The sequence below is a fragment of the Haliotis rufescens genome, unplaced genomic scaffold, assembly GCF_023055435.1.
Source record: "Haliotis rufescens isolate VD_foot unplaced genomic scaffold, xgHalRufe1.0.p SCAF_6, whole genome shotgun sequence".
NCBI lineage: Eukaryota > Metazoa > Mollusca > Gastropoda > Lepetellida > Haliotidae > Haliotis > Haliotis rufescens.
This window is the reverse complement of record NW_025964334.1, coordinates 8,050,306-8,072,372: the sequence shown is the minus strand read 5'-3', so window position 1 is coordinate 8,072,372 and position 22,067 is coordinate 8,050,306. Positions and strand designations below refer to the sequence as shown.

At 41.9% G+C, this 22,067-nt stretch overlaps 1 protein-coding gene across 11 annotated transcripts in view; it reads left to right on the top strand.

Annotated features, from left to right (window-relative positions):
* LOC124143967 (liprin-beta-1-like) overlaps window positions 1-22,067 on the top strand; it is a 176,472-nt gene that overhangs the window by 46,776 nt on the left and 107,629 nt on the right. For 7 of the 11 annotated variants that reach the window (XM_046513144.2, XM_046513147.2, XM_046513146.2 and 4 more), the window contains one exon: window positions 17,575-17,766. In XM_046513144.2, coding sequence (XP_046369100.1) covers window positions 17,575-17,766 — 192 coding nt within the window. Of the gene's footprint in view, window positions 1-1,231; window positions 1,439-3,956; window positions 4,103-9,474; window positions 9,631-17,574; window positions 17,767-22,067 lie in introns of those variants that run through there. The other 4 variants (XM_046513145.2, XM_046513152.2, XM_046513151.2 and 1 more) reach the window with 4 other exon arrangements.

The following is a 22,067-nucleotide window of genomic DNA, read 5'->3' as shown; positions in this document are numbered from 1 at the left end:
TCTACCTGCGTCTTTGTTGTATACAAGATCAGTGCCTGTATACTATCACCAGGAGATAGGTAGTCAGCTCCCAGTCGCTGGCCATCCTTGGTATCTGCATCTGTATGTAGCCTCTATATTAGACTTCAAGTCATAGAATTACTCTAAGCTCTGTGTCATGTTAAAGGTTTCCTGCATTCCAGTAGGGAAATAGCTGGGTCATTATGTCACATTAAGATCACACACACATGGTCGTTTCTGATCTGGTGTTTCCGGACTAAGATTGACCAGAAATATAAGCCGGGGTCTCTATGTAACCCACTGACATTGAAGGTGTGGGTAGGGGAGATAGGGTTAATTCTTTTAAAAAAGTATATATTTTTATACAGAAAATGTTGGAATTGTTTTGGTATGGAGAAAATAATTCTGTGCCTTGAAGCATTGAGGAACAAATATATTCCATCTCTTGGTAAATATAATGCAGATATTTGTCATGATGTATGATCAGGCCAAACTGTTCTGTAATAGTTCAAGCCCTTGTCTGCCATACAGACCCTGAAACAAATATATCTAATACAGCCCATGCAAGTCGGTCATGTTTGGCAAGTCTAGATTACTGCAGTATCTGAAAATGAAAGTCTCTGGGCTCCTTTTTGATATATTTTAAAACTATAATTTAACAACTAATTTCTCTTTAAAATATATTCATTTCATAGACGATATGAAAGTCTATGCGTGCCCACGCAGAATCACATGTTTTAAGGTTCTCCTGCACCAATATCAAAAGACAATAAAATACAATCACATTATGTATGAATAGGTTAACCCTTGTTTATATAAATATTTAAACGCACTTTATCAGTATTTATGGTTAAACACACACTAACAGTATCTATGTTTAGAAGGGTTAAGGAACCCGTATTGCACACATGCAAACAAGTTAGCTCTGAACCGTTAAGATAATTGTTTGATCATTAACAAAGATTCCTGGAACATACTGAGTACATTAAGTATATTTCTCAGGAGATATTTCAACAGAGTAGGGTTTCTACAGGAAGTTCCAGAATCAATGGCGCTACTGAAATACGGTAATACTGTATACCGTGAGTGAGTTTTGACAGTAAGGGCAGCAGATTGTGTTTATCTTGGCAGAGATTGTGATATTCCTATGTGATCCCATTAATAACAGGGGAAGTGTACTACTATTCTACACAGTGGCGTCTGTGCTGCACCAGCGTATAACGTGTATAACAACCGGTAGCAATTAATGAATGAAGTGCCTCCATTGGAAGCTGTGGGAATGGGTTCTCGAACAAATGAGCTAATTGACACGAGTGGCCTTACTAAGAAAGGGGAGGTGACCGTCACATTCACGTATGACGTCGTCAACACCGTTAGCATGGAGGACGACTTCGGTCAGTCGTTCTGGGAGCACCGGGAAACTAGGACACAAATACAGGTAGCAGACTTTTAGTAATTGGAGTTGCAGGAATGTCTGAATACACCTACATGATAGAGAATTGCTTCAGATTTCTGTTGCTTTGTAATGACCTGATATTGAATGATCACAGATGAATTTGTGTAGAGATTACCATTTTTACAATACATATGAAAATTGTCATGAATTATGGCATTATGTCTTTAATCTGTATTGTAGATATTTGTGTGTGTAATTATTTATCAGACAATAATTTCTTGTATTGGAATTTATTAGGATAATTATGTTTATTGTTTTGCATTGAAATTTCTTCACTTCTTTTAGATTTATTATTTGGAATATGTTTGTATAAATATTCATTTTGTGGGATGTAGAGAGTAATATGACTAGTTATGTGAATAAGTATTTGATAGAGGTCTTTCTTTTTTGATTTCGGTTCATTAACTACAGAAATATATTTTGTTGTGAGGACCAGGTATTCTTATATTTCATGTCTTTTGCAAATGAAAATGATGCCTATATGGGGAAGGATGTCATAATCTGTCAGAAGTGTAACATGCATCGTCCACATTCCATTTAATAAAAAAAGAAACAATTACTGTGAGAAAAGTCTCATGTTGTGGTCTTCCTGAAGCTCAGTGTGTTATCTGTCTATAGACTCTGCCCTTCTACATGTCTGGCTGAAGCAGACATTCACCTGTAATATGGTAAACGTGGCACCGCATTCAGGTATGGCACATGCTATAGGAACAGGGCAGCGATGCTAGGATGCCCTCTGATATACCTGCTGCCGGTCTCCGGGCAGCATGCAACATTACTCTTTGTGCATGCATGTCCGGTCTTTAATTGGCCAGTAATTTCCTTCCGAGAGTTGAAGGCAGGGCTTAAAATAGACGATACAGGGCAGATGGATTTCCTGGCGAGGAATGGCTTCTCATCTTATCTGAAGGGCGTGTGGCTTGTTCTCCAGAGCATTGAGTTACTATTTGAAGTACTGCCCAGATCTTATCAAATATATATATTGATGGTGTCAGCTTTGGTAAGACTATTACTTGTGTTTCTGAGCTTGATTGGTTTGGCATTCGGAGATAGGGTGCCAATATTCACAGATAGCATTACTTCCTGTGCCACACACCTGTAATTATGGCTGAAAACCCCACCTACCCAGATATGAAAACCAACAGGAGTTGATCTGGCCTTGTGGAAAGCTGATTCTGTTATAATCACATGTTTTTTATTGGCATCAGGAAGTTGTAGAAGCTAGGAAGTGGTAGAACATTAAGAAGTGGTAGAACGCTAGGAAGTTGTGGAACATTAGCAAGTTGTGGAACGCTAGGAAGTTGTGGAACATTAAGAAGTTGTAGAACGCTAGGAAGTTGTGGAACATTAAGAAGTTGTAGAACGCTAGGAAGTTGTGGAACGCTAGGAAGTTGTGGAACATTAGGAAGTTGAAGAACGCTAGGAAGTTGTAGAATGCTAGGAAGTTGTGGAACGCTAGGAGGTTGTAGAACATTAGAAAGTTGTTGAACATTAAGAAGTTGTAGAACGCTAGGAAGATGTAGAACGCTAGGAAGTTGTAGAATGCTAGGAAGTTGTAGAACGCTAGGAAATTGTAGAACGCTAGGAAGTTGTAGAACATTAGGAAATTGAAGAACGCTAGGAAGTTGTAGAACATTAGGAAGTTGTAGAACATTAAGAAGTTGTAGAACATGAGGAGTTGTAGAACGCTAGGAAGTTGTTGAACATTGCTGTAAAAGATGACTATGCTTGTCGTTAGAGGCGACTAACGCGATTTGGTGGTCAGATTCACTGACTTGGTTGATGCATGTCATCTATCCCAATTGCGATGATCGATGCTCTTGATGTCAATAACTGGATTATCTGCTCCAGACTTGATTTATTTACACACCACCATCATATAGCTGGAATATTGCTGAGTGTGGCGTTAAACAACAAACAATCAAACAAATAATTGTTTGTGACCTTGACATCCACTTTTACTGGAAAACTTCTTTTAATATATATCATGTTTTGTGATTGCTTTCTTGACAACTAAAAAGTCAATTATTTAAACATTAATTATCAGTGTAACTTATACCAGCCATCGACATGATATGAAATGTCAATGCAGACTTGTACTGTTGCATGAATCGTTGCTTGCAGTGTTCTTTTAGAGTTTAGAAACTGCTCCCTCTCCAGGGCCCCGTTCCTCAAAGCGATCTTAGCGCTAAGGTGATCGTAAGTCCCATACTTTAACATAGGCTTACGATCATCTTAGCGCTCAGATCGCTTTGAGGAATGGGGCCCAGTACATGTTGATGTACCCTTATTTCATATGACCTATGCCATTGACTCAAGAATGCTTTTGTTTGTAAGCCTCTTTGATCACAACACCCGTGTCCATCAGCAGACATGATAAATCACCAGGCCTTGGGCTATGCACCCAGACACACACATGTAGCGTGTGTCGCTGTGTGTGCGTGAGTGACTGCCGAGATCTTCCCATTGACATCACACAATAAGACGGGACACTAGCTGTTTGAATGAAAGAGGAATTATTTGGACAGGAAACTTAACTATGTCATATGGGCAGGCCCACAATAAGTAGCTCCGGATCTACTTACGATCCACAATGTTAGTGGTCTTTATACGGTCTAGATGGCTGGGATATACTTATATATGTAGGTAAGAGAGTTCATGTTTGTTTTAATGTTTAAAACCCGGGTTGATGACATTTTAGGAGAGCAAAATGTTGTTTTGGGTCAAAGATTGGCCATAAGTGGTGTATGGTGTTAGTTATAGTTCTATCACACATTGTAACACAATGTTAATGTTCAAATTGTCTCACACTGTCATGACAGTACTAGGCTTTGGTCATTGGAGCACATATTGTAGATCTGTTGTTTGGAGAAGTCAGTGTGCTGTGACTTGTCTGTCTCGCGCTCTCTGCCTCTCGTGTTTTCTCTTTCTCTCTGCTTTATCCCTGAGCCCGAATCCTATGACACTGAGGTCCATTTCCATATGGAACGAATATATTCTCCATGATTGTTTTACTAACGTGGTAAAGGTCTGAGACCTAAATCACTTTGGGCTATTCCTTGACATTACACTACTGACACATCTTAATATAACTGAAATACTCTTCTCTCTCTCCCTCCCTCCCACCTCTTTCTCGCTTCACCTTATCTCTCTCTCTCTCTTTCTCTTCTCTTACACCATATGTTTGCCTTCTCTCGTCCAGTCTCCCCCTCCTCAATTACACCTTATGCTCTCTCTCTCTCTCTCTCTCTCTCTCTCTCTCTCTCTCTCTCTCTCTCTCTCGGGGCGGTCGGGTAGCCTAGTGGTTAAAGCATTAGCTCGTCACGCCGAAGACCCGGGTTCGATTCCCAGCAGCGTAAAACCACTCTCTCTCTCTCTCTCTCTCTCTCTCTCTCTCTCTCTCTCTCATTCTTCCCCTCTACCCCTCTCTCTGATCCTCTCTCCCTTCTCTTCTCTCATTCTCTCTTCCTCCCCTCTGTCTCCCCTCTCTCTAATTCTCTCTTCCTACCCTCTCACTCTCCCCTTCCTTCTCTCTTTCTGACTCTTCCTCTTCCTATCCCTCTCCTCTTACACTGGTAGTAAAAGGCTTTTACAGTGATCAGGATTACCCACCTGGTGTTGGTGATGTCACACACAGTAGGCACAGGCTAGGAGTACATGTGTGTTTCCATGTGTCTGTATGAATGTCTGTAACTAAGTGTCTGTGAATAAGTTAATTTAACATCACAACCTTTAATGTTCCTGCACTGGTCTAAAGTGTTGGAATTTGCCATGCATAGTTGCATCCCTTAGTTATACCAGGATCCAGTGGTTATGAGTTGGAACCCTAGATCAGTTATGATGCTCTATCCGCAAGCACCAAGATGGTAAACATCTACGACATGGCTCGCAGCGAGCTGTCCTCCCTCCTAGATCAGTCAGCCATGCCTTGTATAAATGAAACACAGACAACACTCACTCATTTTGTGTAACTGTAACATTTGTAACATACTCACTCCGGGATTCGTAACATACTCACTCTGGGATTCGACCCCTGAAGATTCTGGGGTAGAATAGGTCTTCAGCAACCCATGCTTGCCGTAAAAGGCGACTATGCTTGTCGTAAGAGGCGACTAACCAGATCTGGTGGTCAGGCTCACTGACTGACTTGGTTGATACATGTCATCGATCCCAATTGCGCGGATCGATGCTCATGATGTCAATTACTGGATTGTCTGGTCCAGACTCGATTATTTACAGACCGCCGTCATATAGCTGGAATATTGCTAAGTGCGGCGTTAAACAACAAACAAACGCTCTGGGATTCAGAACCAAATGGGCAATTAACCTACTCCAATATTCTTATGATATGGGTCGTAAAACCCAAAGACATATAACATCAGGACAGTCCGGAAGATTGTTGTGATAATAAAAATTGAAAATAATCTTCAGGGCATCTTGTATAACAGTTTGTCAGTGCTCCAGGAACTGAACTGATTTGAAACCCAGAAGAATAGCAGTAACATTTCTACAATCTAAAGTCTAAATTTTCTGCAATCTTTGTGGTCACACTAAAAATATGCTCGTCAAAAGAGGTTGAATACCCAATTTTTTTCAAATGATTATCGTTAATCTGTCATGTCATGAGCGGTATATTCATACCACGTTTGCTGTCCCTCAATTATGATGTTCAGTTATCATTATATTAGGGCTGGGACGGGGAACTCGGGTACTTGGGTCGGGTGGGACCTGCGTACCCACAGGACTACAGGTTAGTCATGTGATATATTGTTTGATGACAAAAACTCACTATAGCTCAGTGGTTACACTACAAGTTGCTAATATTCGCATTTCTTTCTGACGATGCACACATTCCTTTGACTTGTATATGTTTGAGTAAAGATAAAGCTGCAGTCAACTTCAGTGTACGCATGATCTGATCGTTTGATACAGGTATCTAAATAGTTTTGGCCAGGGCTGCGATAAAACAGTTCCCAATCAGACATTTTGTTCCCAACTCTTGAGACCTGCAGTGGGTACCCGGGTGGGATCGGGTACCGGGGTAGTAAATTTGGAGTCGTCCCAGCCCTACATTATATAGTCTCTAATGTTGAATATAATAATTGTTTTGTACACATACACCCATTAATGGTTGGGGATACAAGCAGTTACCGTATTCGACGTAATAAGCGCCCAGCTCCAATAAGCGCCCACGGCGATATTTGTTAATATATTGGCAAGTGAACAATCCCAATTAGCACCCCTTCCAACTGATCAATGTACACAAGACTTACTTATTCCCATATGATACACACTCGTGTGTTATATGAACCCTTAATTATGAGCAATTTAATTCTGGAAAAATATATCTGTCGTACATAAACATTTCAGGTTGTCAGCTTAAACCACCAAAATTATATTCTAATAAGAGCCCCCTATTCCTAATTTTGAGAGCACCCTGGGCGCTTATTACATTGAATACGGTAAGTCATATTTTGCTATGTTATGATGATACTAAAACAAATGGGATAAATACCAATGATGTGACAGTCACTACAGTTAAAATACCAGCAGTGTTTGTCAGATTCGTCAAAATAATTTTGTCTCCGTAACACATTACAAATTGACACAGCGTTTTTGTTGTAAACAGTAAAGCCACATTAAACCTTCTGCAGCTTCAGGAGGCCAATTCATTCCCTGCACCGGACTGCTGGGTGGAAACAATGGACCCACAATGCAGTTTGATGACCTTGTGACCTCTGATGGTTGTGACCTCCATGCACCATTTGGTGCACTTGAGCACCTGTGGTGCACTCAGACCCTGTGTCAATAGCTTGAGTCTGATGCATGTGGAAACGGTTAATTTCCCTTTGTCTTCAAAGATATGGACATATACAAGCCATGAGAGATAGGCAGGGTGTGGCCATATGTTTAAACATGTCTTGCTGTTCTTTTGATAAAATACTCAATCTTGTTTGGAAAGATCTGAACTTTTGATTTAAGAAATGTGAAAATTTGGACTGACAAAGTGGATGACAAATTGAAGTCAACGGAGGATATAGACACTTTGATTTGAAGGGCTTGCTTTCACTTATATGACTGTGAGGAGCATCACCGAACAGGATCTTAATTTTATACTACCCGTGAAGATCTGGCGTAGAATAGGTCTTCAGCAACCCCTGCTTGCTGTAAAAGGCAACTATGCTTGTCGTAAGAGGCGACTATTCAGGAAGCCTGACCACCCGATCCCGTTAGTCGCCTCTTACCACAAGCATAGTCGCCTTTTACAGCAAGCATGGATTGCTGAAGATCTATTCTACCCTGGATCTTCACGGGCTTAAATTCAGTATTGCTCCTTTATGAGGATTATGTCGTGTCAATGATTATTGTGCTTGAGTGAAGAACACTGCAGGAAATGTTTCTTGAACAAGTGGTAGAGCTTTAAAAAAATTCCTCTCGGAGAGTGGAAGGTCCAGGGTTTGATCCCCGGCTGAGTCAAACCAAAAGACATTAAAAGATGTACTTGTTAATACCCTGCCTTGCGCTCAGCATTAAGGGGCTAAAACAAGGACTGGTCGGAGTATACTGTGTCTGAGTGGGGTATTCATGTTAAACTGCGGCATGGTATCTTAGTGGGCTAGCACTATAAATCATCCCAATTTCACCTCACCTTAAAAAAATTATGATCACATTTCGATCATTTCTGTATCATGATACCTATTGTGACCTCATTATTGTCTCAGTCCTTCTGTATCATGACCTCGTTATTGTGATATTATCTCATGCCTTTCTGTATCGTTCAAGCACTAGATTCTGTAATTTATATCACGATTTCTGCAAATTAACTATATTGCTATGGGTCACATCCTTGGAACATCCTTGAAATCCTTGAACGTCCTTAAAATCCTTGAGCACTTCCGCACATGGCAGTCAATAAACCCGCATAAATAAAGTGCTGAAATATCTTTGCACTTGATGCCCCTTTCAACAAGAGTTCTATATCAGGTTCCAGTGCGACCTCCGGCTAATTGTCCTGTGGCAGTATTTGAGCCGATCGATAGATATACATGAAGTTCACATGTTGATAATAATGTTACGCTTTTCTAAGAAAATAATATTGATTTTCCCTGAAAGCTGATTAAGATGCAAAAATAAGAGCATCTGTCAGGCAATATGTCAGATAAGAATTGTTACAATCGTAAATTCAGAAGCTGGCTATAAATATGGCCATGGTATCCTCCGATTCTCGACACTGATTTAGAGGCAAGGGCCCTTCTGGCCTGACGGGATACTGTCGGAAGCCCTCTGAACACCCCCAACCAAACCAATCTGACAGGCTGCCAAGTTAGACAGTCATAAAATGCTTTTTATCTTGGTTAGGTATGAATGTAAGTAGTTGTGGTGAAAGTTGCAGGAAACTGAACATGTATCTCAATAGAAACAAATTTCTCCTTGGAGAAAGCTTTCGAAGTTTTTGCCTTGCTTGCAATATCTTTGTGAGAATCTACAGATGAAAAATTTAACATCACAGAATATGAAAGGAAAATTTGTAAAATGTTCAAGGATAATTGTTATTAGTTAAATTAAAGAGGTAGACAGTTTCTGGATGGAAGTTTGACTTTAAATATCTCCAAAGTGGGTTGGCTTAAAATTGACACAGCACTTATTTGCCTAGAGCAGCAAAGCCGCTTAGATGATATGCTTATCTTGAAAGAAGAAGACCGATAAACAAGTCAGCTAGTCAGTTACCTACAAAACACAACGTGTTTATGTCAGCATAACCTTCAGATTAACAGTGTATATATATAGTTCATACTGAAGTCCTACCTCGACATGAAGCCTGGCTACCATACAAAGGACATGAAATATCCTTGTAATGCAGACACACGTAACAATATAATGCCTTCCACCTTTCTTGGCTTACTGTAGCGAGCAGACAGCACATGTAGAGTGGCCTGCCTTCACCACATTGAGCCTCTCGTTGGCATGCTGTATATTTTGGTCATATCACACCCAATTCTTACATAGCAAGCACTGTGATACGGCTATGAGTACCTTGCCACTCCGAGCTTATCGGAGTTCATTCATCACGTAGATGATGCTAGTTGTGGCAGACGTCAGACGTTTTACCTCTTTTATACATTTTGTGATATTAAGTCAGGGGGATGTATCGACGGAGCTTTCCCTGCCCTGATGTAAGTACGGATGTCTATGTGATGCTGGTGTGTACATGTGCCTCGTCCTCCTACCTGTCGTAATGCTACGGCGTCTGTTTGTTTAGTCCATGTGTTTAAGCTGTGGTGTTTGGACAGTGGGATATTTCAGTATTTCTTGTATTCGCGTAACCCCAGTTGGAGTTTGTCAGAGAGCAAATACACGCATATTTCTAGCTGCTGCAAACAGGTGGGATCTCCATCAGTGATGATGTGAGCGGAGGGGGTTGTTGCTGGAGGGAGCCTACATATGGCATACTGCGACTCTATCTTACACTCATCAACACCGACACCCAGCTGCAGGTGGAGCCCCTCTGGATGTGATGGAGTGGTTGATATGCTTGTATGCTTGTTGGTCCTGGTGGGGATCTGGGCAGGATGGCTCCCAGTACCCAGAGCTGATTGAGTGGCAACACAGAGTGTCTTGTGTGTCGTAGTTGATTGTGTTACCTGGATGATTGTGTTACCTGGTTGATTGTGTCCTGGTTGATTGTGTGTCTTGGTTGATTGTGTGTCACCTGGTTGATTGTGTTACCTGGTTGATTGTGTGTCCTGGTTGATTGTGTGTCCTGGTTGATTGTGTGTCACCTGGTTGATTGTGTCCTGGTTGATTGTGTCCTGGTTGATTGTGTGTCTTGGTTGATTGTGTGTCACCTGGTTGATTGTTTTGCCTGGTTGATTGTGTGTCCTGGTTGATTGTGTGTCTTGGTTGATTGTGTTTCTTGGTTGATTGTGTCACCTGGTTGATTGTGTCCTGGTTGATTGTGTCCTGGTTGATTGTGTTACCTGGTTGATTGTGTCACCTGGTTGATTGTGTCCTGGTTGATTGTGTCCTGGTTGATTGTGTTACCTGGTTGATTGTGTCACCTGGTTGATTGTGTCCTTGTTGATTGTGTGTCCTGGTTGATTGTGTCACCCTGTTGATTGTGTGTCCTTGTTGATTGTGTTACCTGGTTGATTGTGTCACCTGGTTGATTGTGTCACCTGGTTGATTATGTGTCCTTGTTGATTGTGTGTCCTGGTTGATTGTGTCACCTGGTTGATTGTGTTACCTGGTTGATTGTGTGTCCTTGTTGATTGTGTTACCTGGTTGATTGTGTTACCTGGTTGATTGTGTCACCTGGTTGATTGTGTGTCCTGGTTGTTTATTATCTGGTTGATTGTGTCCTGGTTGATTGTGTGTCCTTGTTGATTGTGTCACCTGGTTGATTGTGTTACCTATTGTTAACAAAATCTTCAGTTATTTGACATGCTCTCCAGTGGGGATTATTGTTACAATTGATCCCCACTGGATAGAGCGGTCAGACGATGAGTGATACCCATGTGATACCCTGACAGAATGAATCATTACTCCCAAGAGCTGCTAAGTCACTGGTTCCAGTGCCAAACTCTATTATTTACAGGCTGCCATCTTATCACTCACTCACTCACTCACTCACTCACTCACTCACAAGAGCTGCTAAGTCACTGGTTCCAGTGCCAGACTCTATTATTTACAGGCTGCCATCATATCACTCACTCACTCACTCAGATTGATGCAGGGGGCGGTTGGGTAGCCTAGTGGTTAAAACGTTCACTCGTCACGCCGAAGACCCAGGTTCGATTCCCGACATGGGTACAATGTGTGAAGCCCATTTCTGGTGTCCCCCGCCGTGATATTGCTGGAATATTGCTAAAAGCGGCGTAAAACCAAACTCACACAGATTGATGCAAGCTTTATTGATTAAGAGTACAAGAGTCAAATAACAAATATGGCTGATGTTGTGACCATGTGGTGTTTTCAGGATATGTGTATCGACTTTCTGACAATTAAGGTTTGTTTCAAAGCCTCAGAAGCTGTCATTTGATCGTGGTTGCTGCAAATAACAGTTAGTTGATATCATCTGTCAATCAGTTTACACATCATTTCCCATTTTGGTGTCATCATGAGTGCAATATTGAATAATGTTTTAATAATATTAATAAATAGGAACAAAACTTAAATCAGGAATTGACAATCACTCTTCATAACCGGGTAGTGTAATAACAGGTCCAACTGACATATTTCACTGCTGATTTATTGACATGTTGTTTCCAGTGGTACAATCTATCTATAAATGTTTTCAACTTCAGGGGGGAAAAAAAAACCAAACTTATAGGTTTGTAAAATGCAAACTATGATTGTGGTTGTTGTAAATAACAGTGAGTTATAGTCAATTCACACACAGTTTTGCCAAAATGACATTACATATTATTAAATTAAAAAATTCATTAAATAACGTAGATTAAAACTTTAAGCCAAAAATACACCGAACACCTTTTAGACCAGATAACAAGATTTGTTGACATGTTACACCTGGAGTTTCGTGCTGACAGTGATGTTTGGGGTTTAACATTCACACACATATGTAATTAGCGTCTTTTGGTATGACGCGGCCGGGGATCGAACCCCGGACCTTCCGCTCTCCGGGCAGACGCTCTACCACAAGACCACGGAGGCGGTCCACTCACATGAGACACACCACTTTACACAACCATACACATTACATTCGGATCCATGAAGATCCGGGTTAAGATAGGTCCTCAGCAACCCATGCTTGCTGTAAAAGGTGACAATGCTTGTCGTAGGAGGCGACTAACGGGATCGGGTGGTCAGGCTTGCTGACTTGGTTGATGCACATTATCGTATCCCAATTACGTAGATCGTTGCTTATGATATCAATCACTGGATTTGGCGAAACTCAATTATTTATAGAGAATCACCATATAGCTGGAATATTGCTGAGTGCGGCGTTAAACAACAAACAAACAAACAAACAGAACATTCAGCTTATGTTGATTTTACTGGTGAGCAACTGTTGTCATGGTTCTATTGTTCACTGATTAAAATGAAGAAACATTATAATCAAAACATCAAAGCCGAAGGAAGTGTAGAAAATGGGATCAATATTTGAAATAATTGGTCAGCGAGAGATTTGACTAGAGGTAGCCGCTAGCTGACATGATGATAAATCGCAGGCTCCCTCTCCTTTGAGGACCAAATTAGGTGCCAAATAGAGGGCTGGCAAATACACAGATATGTTTTGTTAGGTACATGCTACAAATCATCTTCCTGTTCAGCTCTTCAAAGACTTGATCTTCTTCCATTACTTATCTCGATAAGCTTCTGACAGCAGAATGAGGCTGTGCTGGTGGTCTGGAGATAGGTCATTTGGTGGAGCGTAAATCATTTCTACTTATAGTTGTAGCAGGATCTCATTCCATAGCAAGATGTGTTGGGAGATTCTGGCCTTTGTTGTAGAGCATATGGAGGGCAATTAGGGGGTAATCCCAATCTAGTCTCGCAGAGACCAGAGAATATATTTTCAATAAAACAATCATCCCCACTCCATTCAACTTCTACACTGTATCAGCCTAAACTCATCCCATTCCAGCTCTATCAGCCTATACTCATCCCATTCCAGCTCCAGCAGACTATACTCATCCCCTTTTCAGCTCCAGCAGCCTATACTCATCCCCTTCTCAGCTCTAGCAGCCTATACTCATCCCCTTCTCAGCTCTAGCAGCCTATACTCATCCCCTTCTCAGCTCTAGCAGCCTATACTCATCCCCTTCTCAGCTCTAGCAGACTATACTCATCCCCTTCTCAGCTCCAGCAGCCTATACTCATCCCCTTCTCAGCTCTAGCAGCCTATACTCATCCCCTTCTCAGCTCTAGCAGCCTATACTCATCCCCTTCTCAGCTCTAGCAGACTATACTCATCCCCTTCTCAGCTCTATCAGCCTATACTCATCCCCTTCTCAGCTCTAGCAGCCTATACTCATCCCCTTCTCAGCTCTAGCAGCCTATACTCATCCCCTTCTCAGCCCTAGCAGACTATACCCAACCCCTTCTCAGCTCTAGCAGCCTATACTCATCCCCTTCTCAGCCCTAGCAGACTATACTCATCCCCTTCTCAGCTCTAGCAGCCTATACCCATCCCCTTCTCAGCTCTAGCAGCCTATACTCATCCCCTTCTCAGCTCTAGCAGACTATACTCATCCCATTCCAGCTCTAGCAGCCTATACTCATCCCATTCTCAGATCTAGCAGCCTATACTCATCCCATTCTCAGCTCTAGCAGCCTATACTCATCCCCTTCTCAGCCCCAGCAGCCTATACCCATCCCCTTCTCAGCTCTAGCAGCCTATACTCATCCCCTTCTCAGATCTAGCAGCCTATACTCATCCCATTCTCAGCTCTAGCAGCCTATACTCATCCCCTTCTCAGCCCCAGCAGCCTATACTCATCCCCTTCTCAGATCTAGCAGCCAATACTCATCCCATTCCAGCCCTAGCAGCCTATACTCATCCCCTTCTCAGATCTAGCAGCCTATACTCATCCCATTCCAGCCCTAGCAGCCTATACTCATCCCATTCTCAGCTCTAGCAGCCTATACTCATCCCCTTCTCAGCTCTAGCAGACTATACTCATCCCATTCCAGCTCTAGCAGCCTATACTCATCCCATTCTCAGCTCTAGCAGACTATACTTATCCCCTTCTCAGCTCTAGCAGCCTATACTCATCCCCTTCACAGCTCTAGCAGCCAATACTCATCCCATCTCATCTCTAGCAGCCAATACTCATCCCATTCCAGCTCTAGAAGCCTACACTCATCCCATTCCAGATCTAGCAGCCTATACTCATCCCATTCACAGCTCTAGCAGCCAATACTCATCCCATTCCAGATCTAGCAGCCAATACTCATCCCATTCCAGATCTAGCAGCCAATACTCATCCCATTCTAGACCGCCTCCGTGGTCTTGTGGTAGAGCGTCCGCCCGGAGAGCGGAAGGTCCGGGGTTCGATCCCGGGCCGCGTCATACAAAAAGACGTTAAAAGATTGTACTTGTTGTTACCCTGTCTGGCGCTCGGCATTAAGGGGCTAAAACAAGGACTGGTCGGCTCGGAGTCAGTATACTGTGTCTGAGTGGGGTATTCATGTTAAACTGCGGCATGGTATCTCAGTGAGCTAGCACTATAAATCGGCATCAGTCCGGACTAGTACAAGCAGCCACACACACACATACACGTGCATGCACGTCGCTATATAAGTGCAATAATCTTGGACGCGACGTTAAACCCAATTTCACCTCACCTCATCCCATTCTCAGCTCTAGCAGCCTATACTCATCCCATTCACAGCTCTAGCAGCCAATACTCATCCCATTCCAGATCTAGCAGCCTATACTCATCCCCTTCACAGCTCTAGCAGCCAATACTCATCCCATTCCAGATCTAGCAGCCTATACTCATCCCCTTCACAGCTCTAGCAGCCTATACTCATCCCATTCCAGCTCTAGCAGCCTATACTCATCCCATTCTCAGCTCTAGCAGCCTATACCCATCCCCTTCTCAGATCTAGCAGTCTATACTCATCCCCTTCACAGCTCTAGCAGCCTATACTCATCCCATTCCAGCTCTAGCAGCCTATACTCATCCCATTCTCAGCTCTAGCAGCCTATACCCATCCCCTTCTCAGCTCTAGCAGCCTATACTCATCCCATTCACAGCTCTAGCAGCCAATACTCATCCCATTCCAGATCTAGCAGCCAATACTCATCCCATTCCAGATCTAGCAGCCAATACTCATCCCATTCTCAGCTCTAGCAGCCTATACTCATCCCATTCACAGCTCTAGCAGCCAATACTCATCCCATTCCAGATCTAGCAGCCTATACTCATCCCATTCCAGCTCTAGCAGCCTATACTCATCCCATTCTCAGCTCTAGCAGCCTATACCCATCCCCTTCTCAGATCTAGCAGCCTATACTCTTCCCCTTCTCAGCTCTAGCAGCTTATACTCATCCCCTTCTCAGATCTAGCAGCCTATACTCATCCCATTCCAGCTCTAGCAGCCTATACTCATCCCCTTCTCAGCTCTAGCAGCCTATACTCAAAACAACAATTATCAACATTATTATGTTTCAAACATTCTTTACATGAATCTTAGGAAATGGGCATAAAATATCTGTCGCTGGCGTACATAACTTGAAAAATACATTCTTAAACGCATTGTGATTTGTCAACGTGGTACACTCACTGGGCTACAGATGCGAAGATTGCGTGTTTGATCGGTGGGAATATTAAGAAAACATTTGTCATTTGATTTTACATTTCATTACATTGTGTTCAAAAGCAAAATAATTTTCTAGAGAGAAACATTCATATGTTACAATATAAACGGAAGTTGTATTTATAAAATCCCCAGGATATTATATACAATCCCCAGGATATTATACCATCCCTATTTATGAGATTCAACCTGTCTGGAGAACAATAGGATGATGTCACTAGAGGTTAATAACTTTGACTGGGCTCGGGGCTGGTGTCAAGTATCGTCCCTGTTTTACAACAGCAGCCTCAAAGTGAACTGTTTTGGAATGAAGCGAAGGGAAGCAGCCTTTGAATAATAGTTCAGTTAATAAATAATTAATACTGACTCATCCATATTTCTGCATACTAATAATTACTAGCTATTCAAACAGGAAGTTACCAGCTCAGTTTGGCTATCAACTTACTGAATCAGTTATCAAGAAGATTTTAGGGGGCCGAGAGGGTGGGTCATAGGCGGGTCGTTACAGACAAGCTGTGTGAACATTGTCCACAGAGGGTGATTATTTTTGCTGATTTTTGTTGAAAATCTGGTTTATGACGTTAATTCAAGTCACCATAGTTCTGATTCTAATGGAAGAATGACATTCCATGTCAACACCGCCCTGTTAAGACTGATGCCAAGTTTTGATGATTTTGCTGCAAATTGAAAATAAATGGGGATGGGAGGGGATCCTGGGGATATAGGTTTTGGTCTCACCTGACTGAACCTTATCAAAAAATCTTTTTATGGCCATCTATGGCCCAAAATCAGCCATTTTTGTACAAAATGTAGTAAAAGTTGGTATTTGTTTAGATAATAGTGGGATTCAACTTGTTACATTACAAGTAAATATTTTGCTGTGTTAACTTCTCTGAAATTTAGGAGCTGAACTTTGGCATGTATGTTCTACCTATGGTAACACAAATTTTGTTCAAATTATGTCTAAGTGTGACATTTACCTTTTTGTAGAATTTTTTTAATCACAATGCTGACAGCTTACTTTGTTGACATTTAAACTGTTGGCAACAAATCACGGTGAGCTACTGTGTGATGACACTTTTATATTCATGATGAGAGCACATCTTTCATGACCTTCATTTACAGACAGACTGACAGAATATTTAATTTACATCAGTCATCTCACTTTATGACATCCGACATCATCCGACATCACCATTAACAGCCTACAGTGGTGCGCTGTTACCCAACTTTGTAGAAGCTCCATTGCTCACTCCATTCTTGAGGAACAGGTGCCCCAGTTGTGTAAGACACCATAATTCACTGTGCTAATTTGTATCATAATTGTGTCTCTTATCTTAGATTTGTTTCTTTTTGTTTGTTTGTTGTTTAACGCTGCACTGCAATATTCCAGCTATATGACAGCGGTCTGTAAATACTCAATTCTGGACCTGACAATCCAGTGATTAATATCATGAGCTTCGATCCACGTAATTGGGATCAATGACATGCATCAACCAAGTCAGCGAGCCTGACCACTGATCTCATTAATCGCCTCTTACGACAAGCATAATCGCCTTTTACAACAAGCATGGGTTGCTGAAGACCTATTCTACCCCGGATCTTCATGGGTCCCTTATGTTAGAGGTACCAGAAATCATCGATTGCGTGCCCAGGTTCGGGGTTGTTGCTCACACTATCAATCATGGGATTATCTGGTCCAGATTGTTTACAGGCAGACGTCCAATAGCCGTAATATTGCCGAGTTCGGCTTTAAACAATAAACAAATAACTCGATTCCCTCGATCGCTCCCTCTTCATGTTTTCACGTTGTCACTGTTGTCTTGCTCCAGGTGAATGGATACCTTCCTGAGACAACGGAAGATCGCGTGCGACGTCTGGAGGCGGACAAAGCGAGTTTGTCGCTGCAAGTGAGCGTCCTTGGGGACCAGGTGGAGGCTCAGTCGGAGAAGATCCGGGACATGGAACAGCATCTCGACGACAGACGGAACAGACTCATCACATCCGAAGAAATGCTTCAGGCGGTAAGTCAGTTCTCACTCTCATTCTTCAGATTGTATCACATTTCAGAAACACTCAGTTGGTGCTGTACCCACGTGGTTATTGCCTGTCACGCTGAGGGCCTGGGTTTGATTCCCTACATTGGAATAATGTGTGAACCGATTCTTGTGAACCCATAGTTATAGGTCCAAAATATTCATATTGTATTATCTGGACCAAGTTATTTGCTGGAATACAATTTTACACAACAAACAAACAATCAAACAAACACCGTGACACAACAAACAAACGATCAAACAAACCCCGTTACACAACAAACAATCAAACAAATGCCGTCACACAACAAACAAACGATCAAACAAACGCCGTTACACAACAAACAAACAAACGCCGTCACACAACAAACAAATTATCAAAACACTCCAGTAACAGACATAATAGTTGTAAGTAACCTGAGTGTTCTTATTTAATGCACCACCTCCGTGGTGTAGTGGATAGAGCGTCTGCCCGGAGAACAGAAGGTCCGTGATTCGATTCCGAGGTGTGTCATGCCCAAAGATGTTACTTGTTGTTACCCTGCCTGGCGCTCGGCATTAAGGGGATAAAAGAAGGGCTGATCGTGTAGGAGTCGGTATACTATGTCCTGTATCTCGGGTAAAAGTATTGTGCCAGTGTTCCTTGAGGTTTTCAAGACAATATCCATCAAATTCAACAACAGATTTTGCCCAAAACAATAGTTCAGACACACAGCTTCTGTTTTAAACATGGAGCTGCGTTCATGTTGTGTGTTGTCTCCCATTCAGCAAGACCAAGTCATATTCGACTAAAAATCAATAATGCTTGGTTATTATTGGTTCTGCAATTTGTAAATCTATTTCAGGCATTACAAAGAATCCTTCATTAAGATTTCTGATGAACATTGACTGTATTAGTGTATTCAGTGTATTTGCAATTTTCCTTCTAGATATATGTTGGGGGAACATGGGAGAATTTCCCTCTGTCATAGTATTCTAGTATCCTACAAGATGCCATTGTTAGGTGTTCCTGATCTGTTGACTGTTGGGGGCGGTCGGGTAGCCTAGTGGTTAAAGCGTTCGCTCGTCACGCCGAAGACCCGGGTTCGAATCCCGACATGGGTACAATGTGTGAAGCCCATTTCTGGTGTCCCCCGCCGTGATATTGCTGGAATATTGCTAAAAGCGGCGTAAAACCATACTCACTCACTCACTCACTCACTCACTCACTCACTGTTGACTGTGTAAAGTTATATTCTGACCACATTTTCTAGTGGCCTTTACTTTATCCCATTATGAAGTTATCTCCCTTCGTATTCCACACAATATCACTCACAGGCCCGCGCCATGTGAGGATTCGTCACATCTTACACACTCCATTCAAGACATTGCATATGTTTTTCATCTGTTTCATTTTTAACAAGTCTACATATCTAGATAAACATGTCATAGAATGGTTTACTTTCATTGAGAAAATATCCTAAATCGTGAAAAACTATTTCCATTTGTGTAGTTATCCTATGTGTACATTGGTTGTACGACTCCACGTGCTGTCATCGAAGCCCTACAGAGAGCTAGCGATAAGGGCACTTTGATGAGTAAATATGTATTATCATGCAACTCACTGTCGAAGTTGCAGTAGCATATCTATATAATTATGCAAAACAATATGTAAAGCGCCCCCAAATCTTCCATGAGTCTGTTCAATTCTGATTTCTGAAAAAGCACGTTTGTTGATAAACAAGAGAAAGTCCGGTCACGCGATATGCAAATTAGCCTGTGGCAGTGGTGTTATTCTTAGTCACCATTGCGCCGGAGTGTGAATATCACTTCCGAGTTAGTTTGACGCTCGATGTTTGTTTGTTTCCATGCATTCGTTACATTCTGTGCTGTGCATGTATATAGATTGGAAGAGATTGTGATGTAATGGTGTGACGTAGGTGGGGGCGGTTAGTTTTAGGGTAACGGTTGAGAGAGGTATGGCGTGTTATGGATTCCCCACATGGGTGTAATGTGTGAAGCCCATTTCTGGTGTCCCCCGCCAAGATATTGCTGGAATATTACTAGATTTGTAAAACCATACTCACTTGATCTTAGTGGAATATTGCTGACTGAGTGACCGATAGACCTTTTCTATCCTGCCACCTGATGAAAGAGCAAAAAGTACCTCTAAAACGTTGTGACAAAGAATAAAAGATGTTGCTATCGATAAAAAATGTTGTGTAATAACTGGTTGTGTTTGTGCTTTATGTCTTCTTCTTCTTCTGCTTCTTCATCTTCTTCTTCATCTTCTGCTTCTTCATCTTCTTCGTCTTCTCCTTCTTCGTCTTCTTCTTCTGCTTCTCCTTCTTCGTCTTCTTCTGCTTCTCCTTCTTCATCTTCTTCTTCTTCTCCTTCTTCGTCTTCTTCTCCTTCTTCATCTTCTTCTTCTGCTTCTCCTTCTTCATCTTCTTCTTCTGCTTCTTCTTCATCTTCTGCTTCTTCTTCTTCATCTTCTGCTTCTTCTTCTTCTCCAAATCACTGCTGCACCATACCTGACTTGGTCCATGCACAGGAGGCCCAGTTAGGGTCCGCCTATGAATGATTTCATGTAACCTTTAGTGTTCCTGTTTTCGTTTTTTTACGGTAAAATTAAACTTGGACTGGTAATTTATGTGACTGCCAGTCCCTGTGGGCTGGCAAATAGAGTACATTATAAATCTTTGTTGTTGAACAAAACATTGGCGATATATTTATAAGTATCTCTTTTTAACAAAGTCATCTTGTCTGTTGCGGGTTTCCCCTGTCGATTTTTAGTGCAAGGAAATAACATTTCACTATTCTTCAAGGTTAAAAATATATTTGTAGTGACTTCGTCTAGAAATATTCAATAACGAAAGAAAATTGTGACTGAACTTTGTGTGAATGATGTGTAGATTTAACTAAGTAACTTCAGTCATTGCACTGAACATGATTTTGAAAGAATTAAAACGAGGTAATTTTCATACATATTTTGATTTGTCGAAGTTGGGACTGACAAAAATTAGGGGGGAATGGCAGTTTCAAAAGCCAGCGGGAACATTGAACCTTGGACGTGACTATATTTCGGGGAGTGTGTGTGTCCGTCTGGAATCCCACGTTGCCCTGGTAGTGTTTGTAAGTGTGTCTGCATCACACCTGTTCTTGATTCACTCTTGTTGCATTGCACCAAACTCCCACACGTTCCATACCTGACTACACACAAACTCAATATTCACTCAAGACACTGCAGTTGTATGGCAAAACCTGCTTTGTAACTTTGGTCTTTAAGTAGTTGCACGTTCATCCTGAGGTAAAGTCAACTTGACATATATAGCTTAGTCCTCAGGATTTTGACACAGTCTGTCTCAGTCCCTGAACCACAATATTTATCCCTCTGCCAAGCCCTTGTGGTAATGCTATAACCCTAAATGAAGCAAGTCTAGATTTTCCATGGGTTCAGGCATCTCTCACTGGTGCTCCTTTTCAATTTAATTGTAGCTGTTTGTTTCTTTCAAAAATATATGTGATCTGAGACCAAGCGTTCCTTGAGGTGTTCCTCGAGCGGAAACATCTCATCCACACTAATTTTGCCACAATGTTTGGGATCAAATTAACTGGTGAGGTAAAAAATCTTAAATGGGTTGGTCAGAATAGACACTAAAGTAGCTTTGATTTTCAGCTTCAATGAACCTTTAACAAGACCCCTAACTATCAATGGGAGCAGTACTAGCATCAGATTAGCTGTATACCTGCATCACTGACCTCGATCGGTCGGTTTCCCTGCATCACTGACCTCGATCTGTCCGCTCCTGTAACAAGTCCATTAGCACTTTTCATCTCTTACCGGTTGGGGGTCAAGTGATCAATTTACCATCCTCTGTTCGTAATTAGTGTGTGGTTAGTCAAGTGAGCTTATGTCATGGCCTGTTTGTCCACGTTTATCATGCGTCCCCAGAAACCACTGGACCAATGAAGCTGAAGCTTCATATGCTTCTTCCGACCAATGATGACACCCGAATTTGTTCAAGACGTTCAAATAGGATTTTCAATATGGCTGCCACGGATAATTTGGTACATGTGTAATTAGTTGTGGGGCTAAACATGTATGTTCCGTTTTTCACGATGTTTTAAATTTAGACCTTTACGCTTGAAGATCCTGTAGAGAATAGGTCTTCAGCAACCCATGCTTGCTGTAAAAGGCAACTGCTTGTCATAAGAGTCGACTAACGGGATCGGGTGGTCAGGCTCACTGGCTTGGTTGATGCATGTCATCGTATCCCAAGTGTGTGGATTGATGCTCATGATGTCAA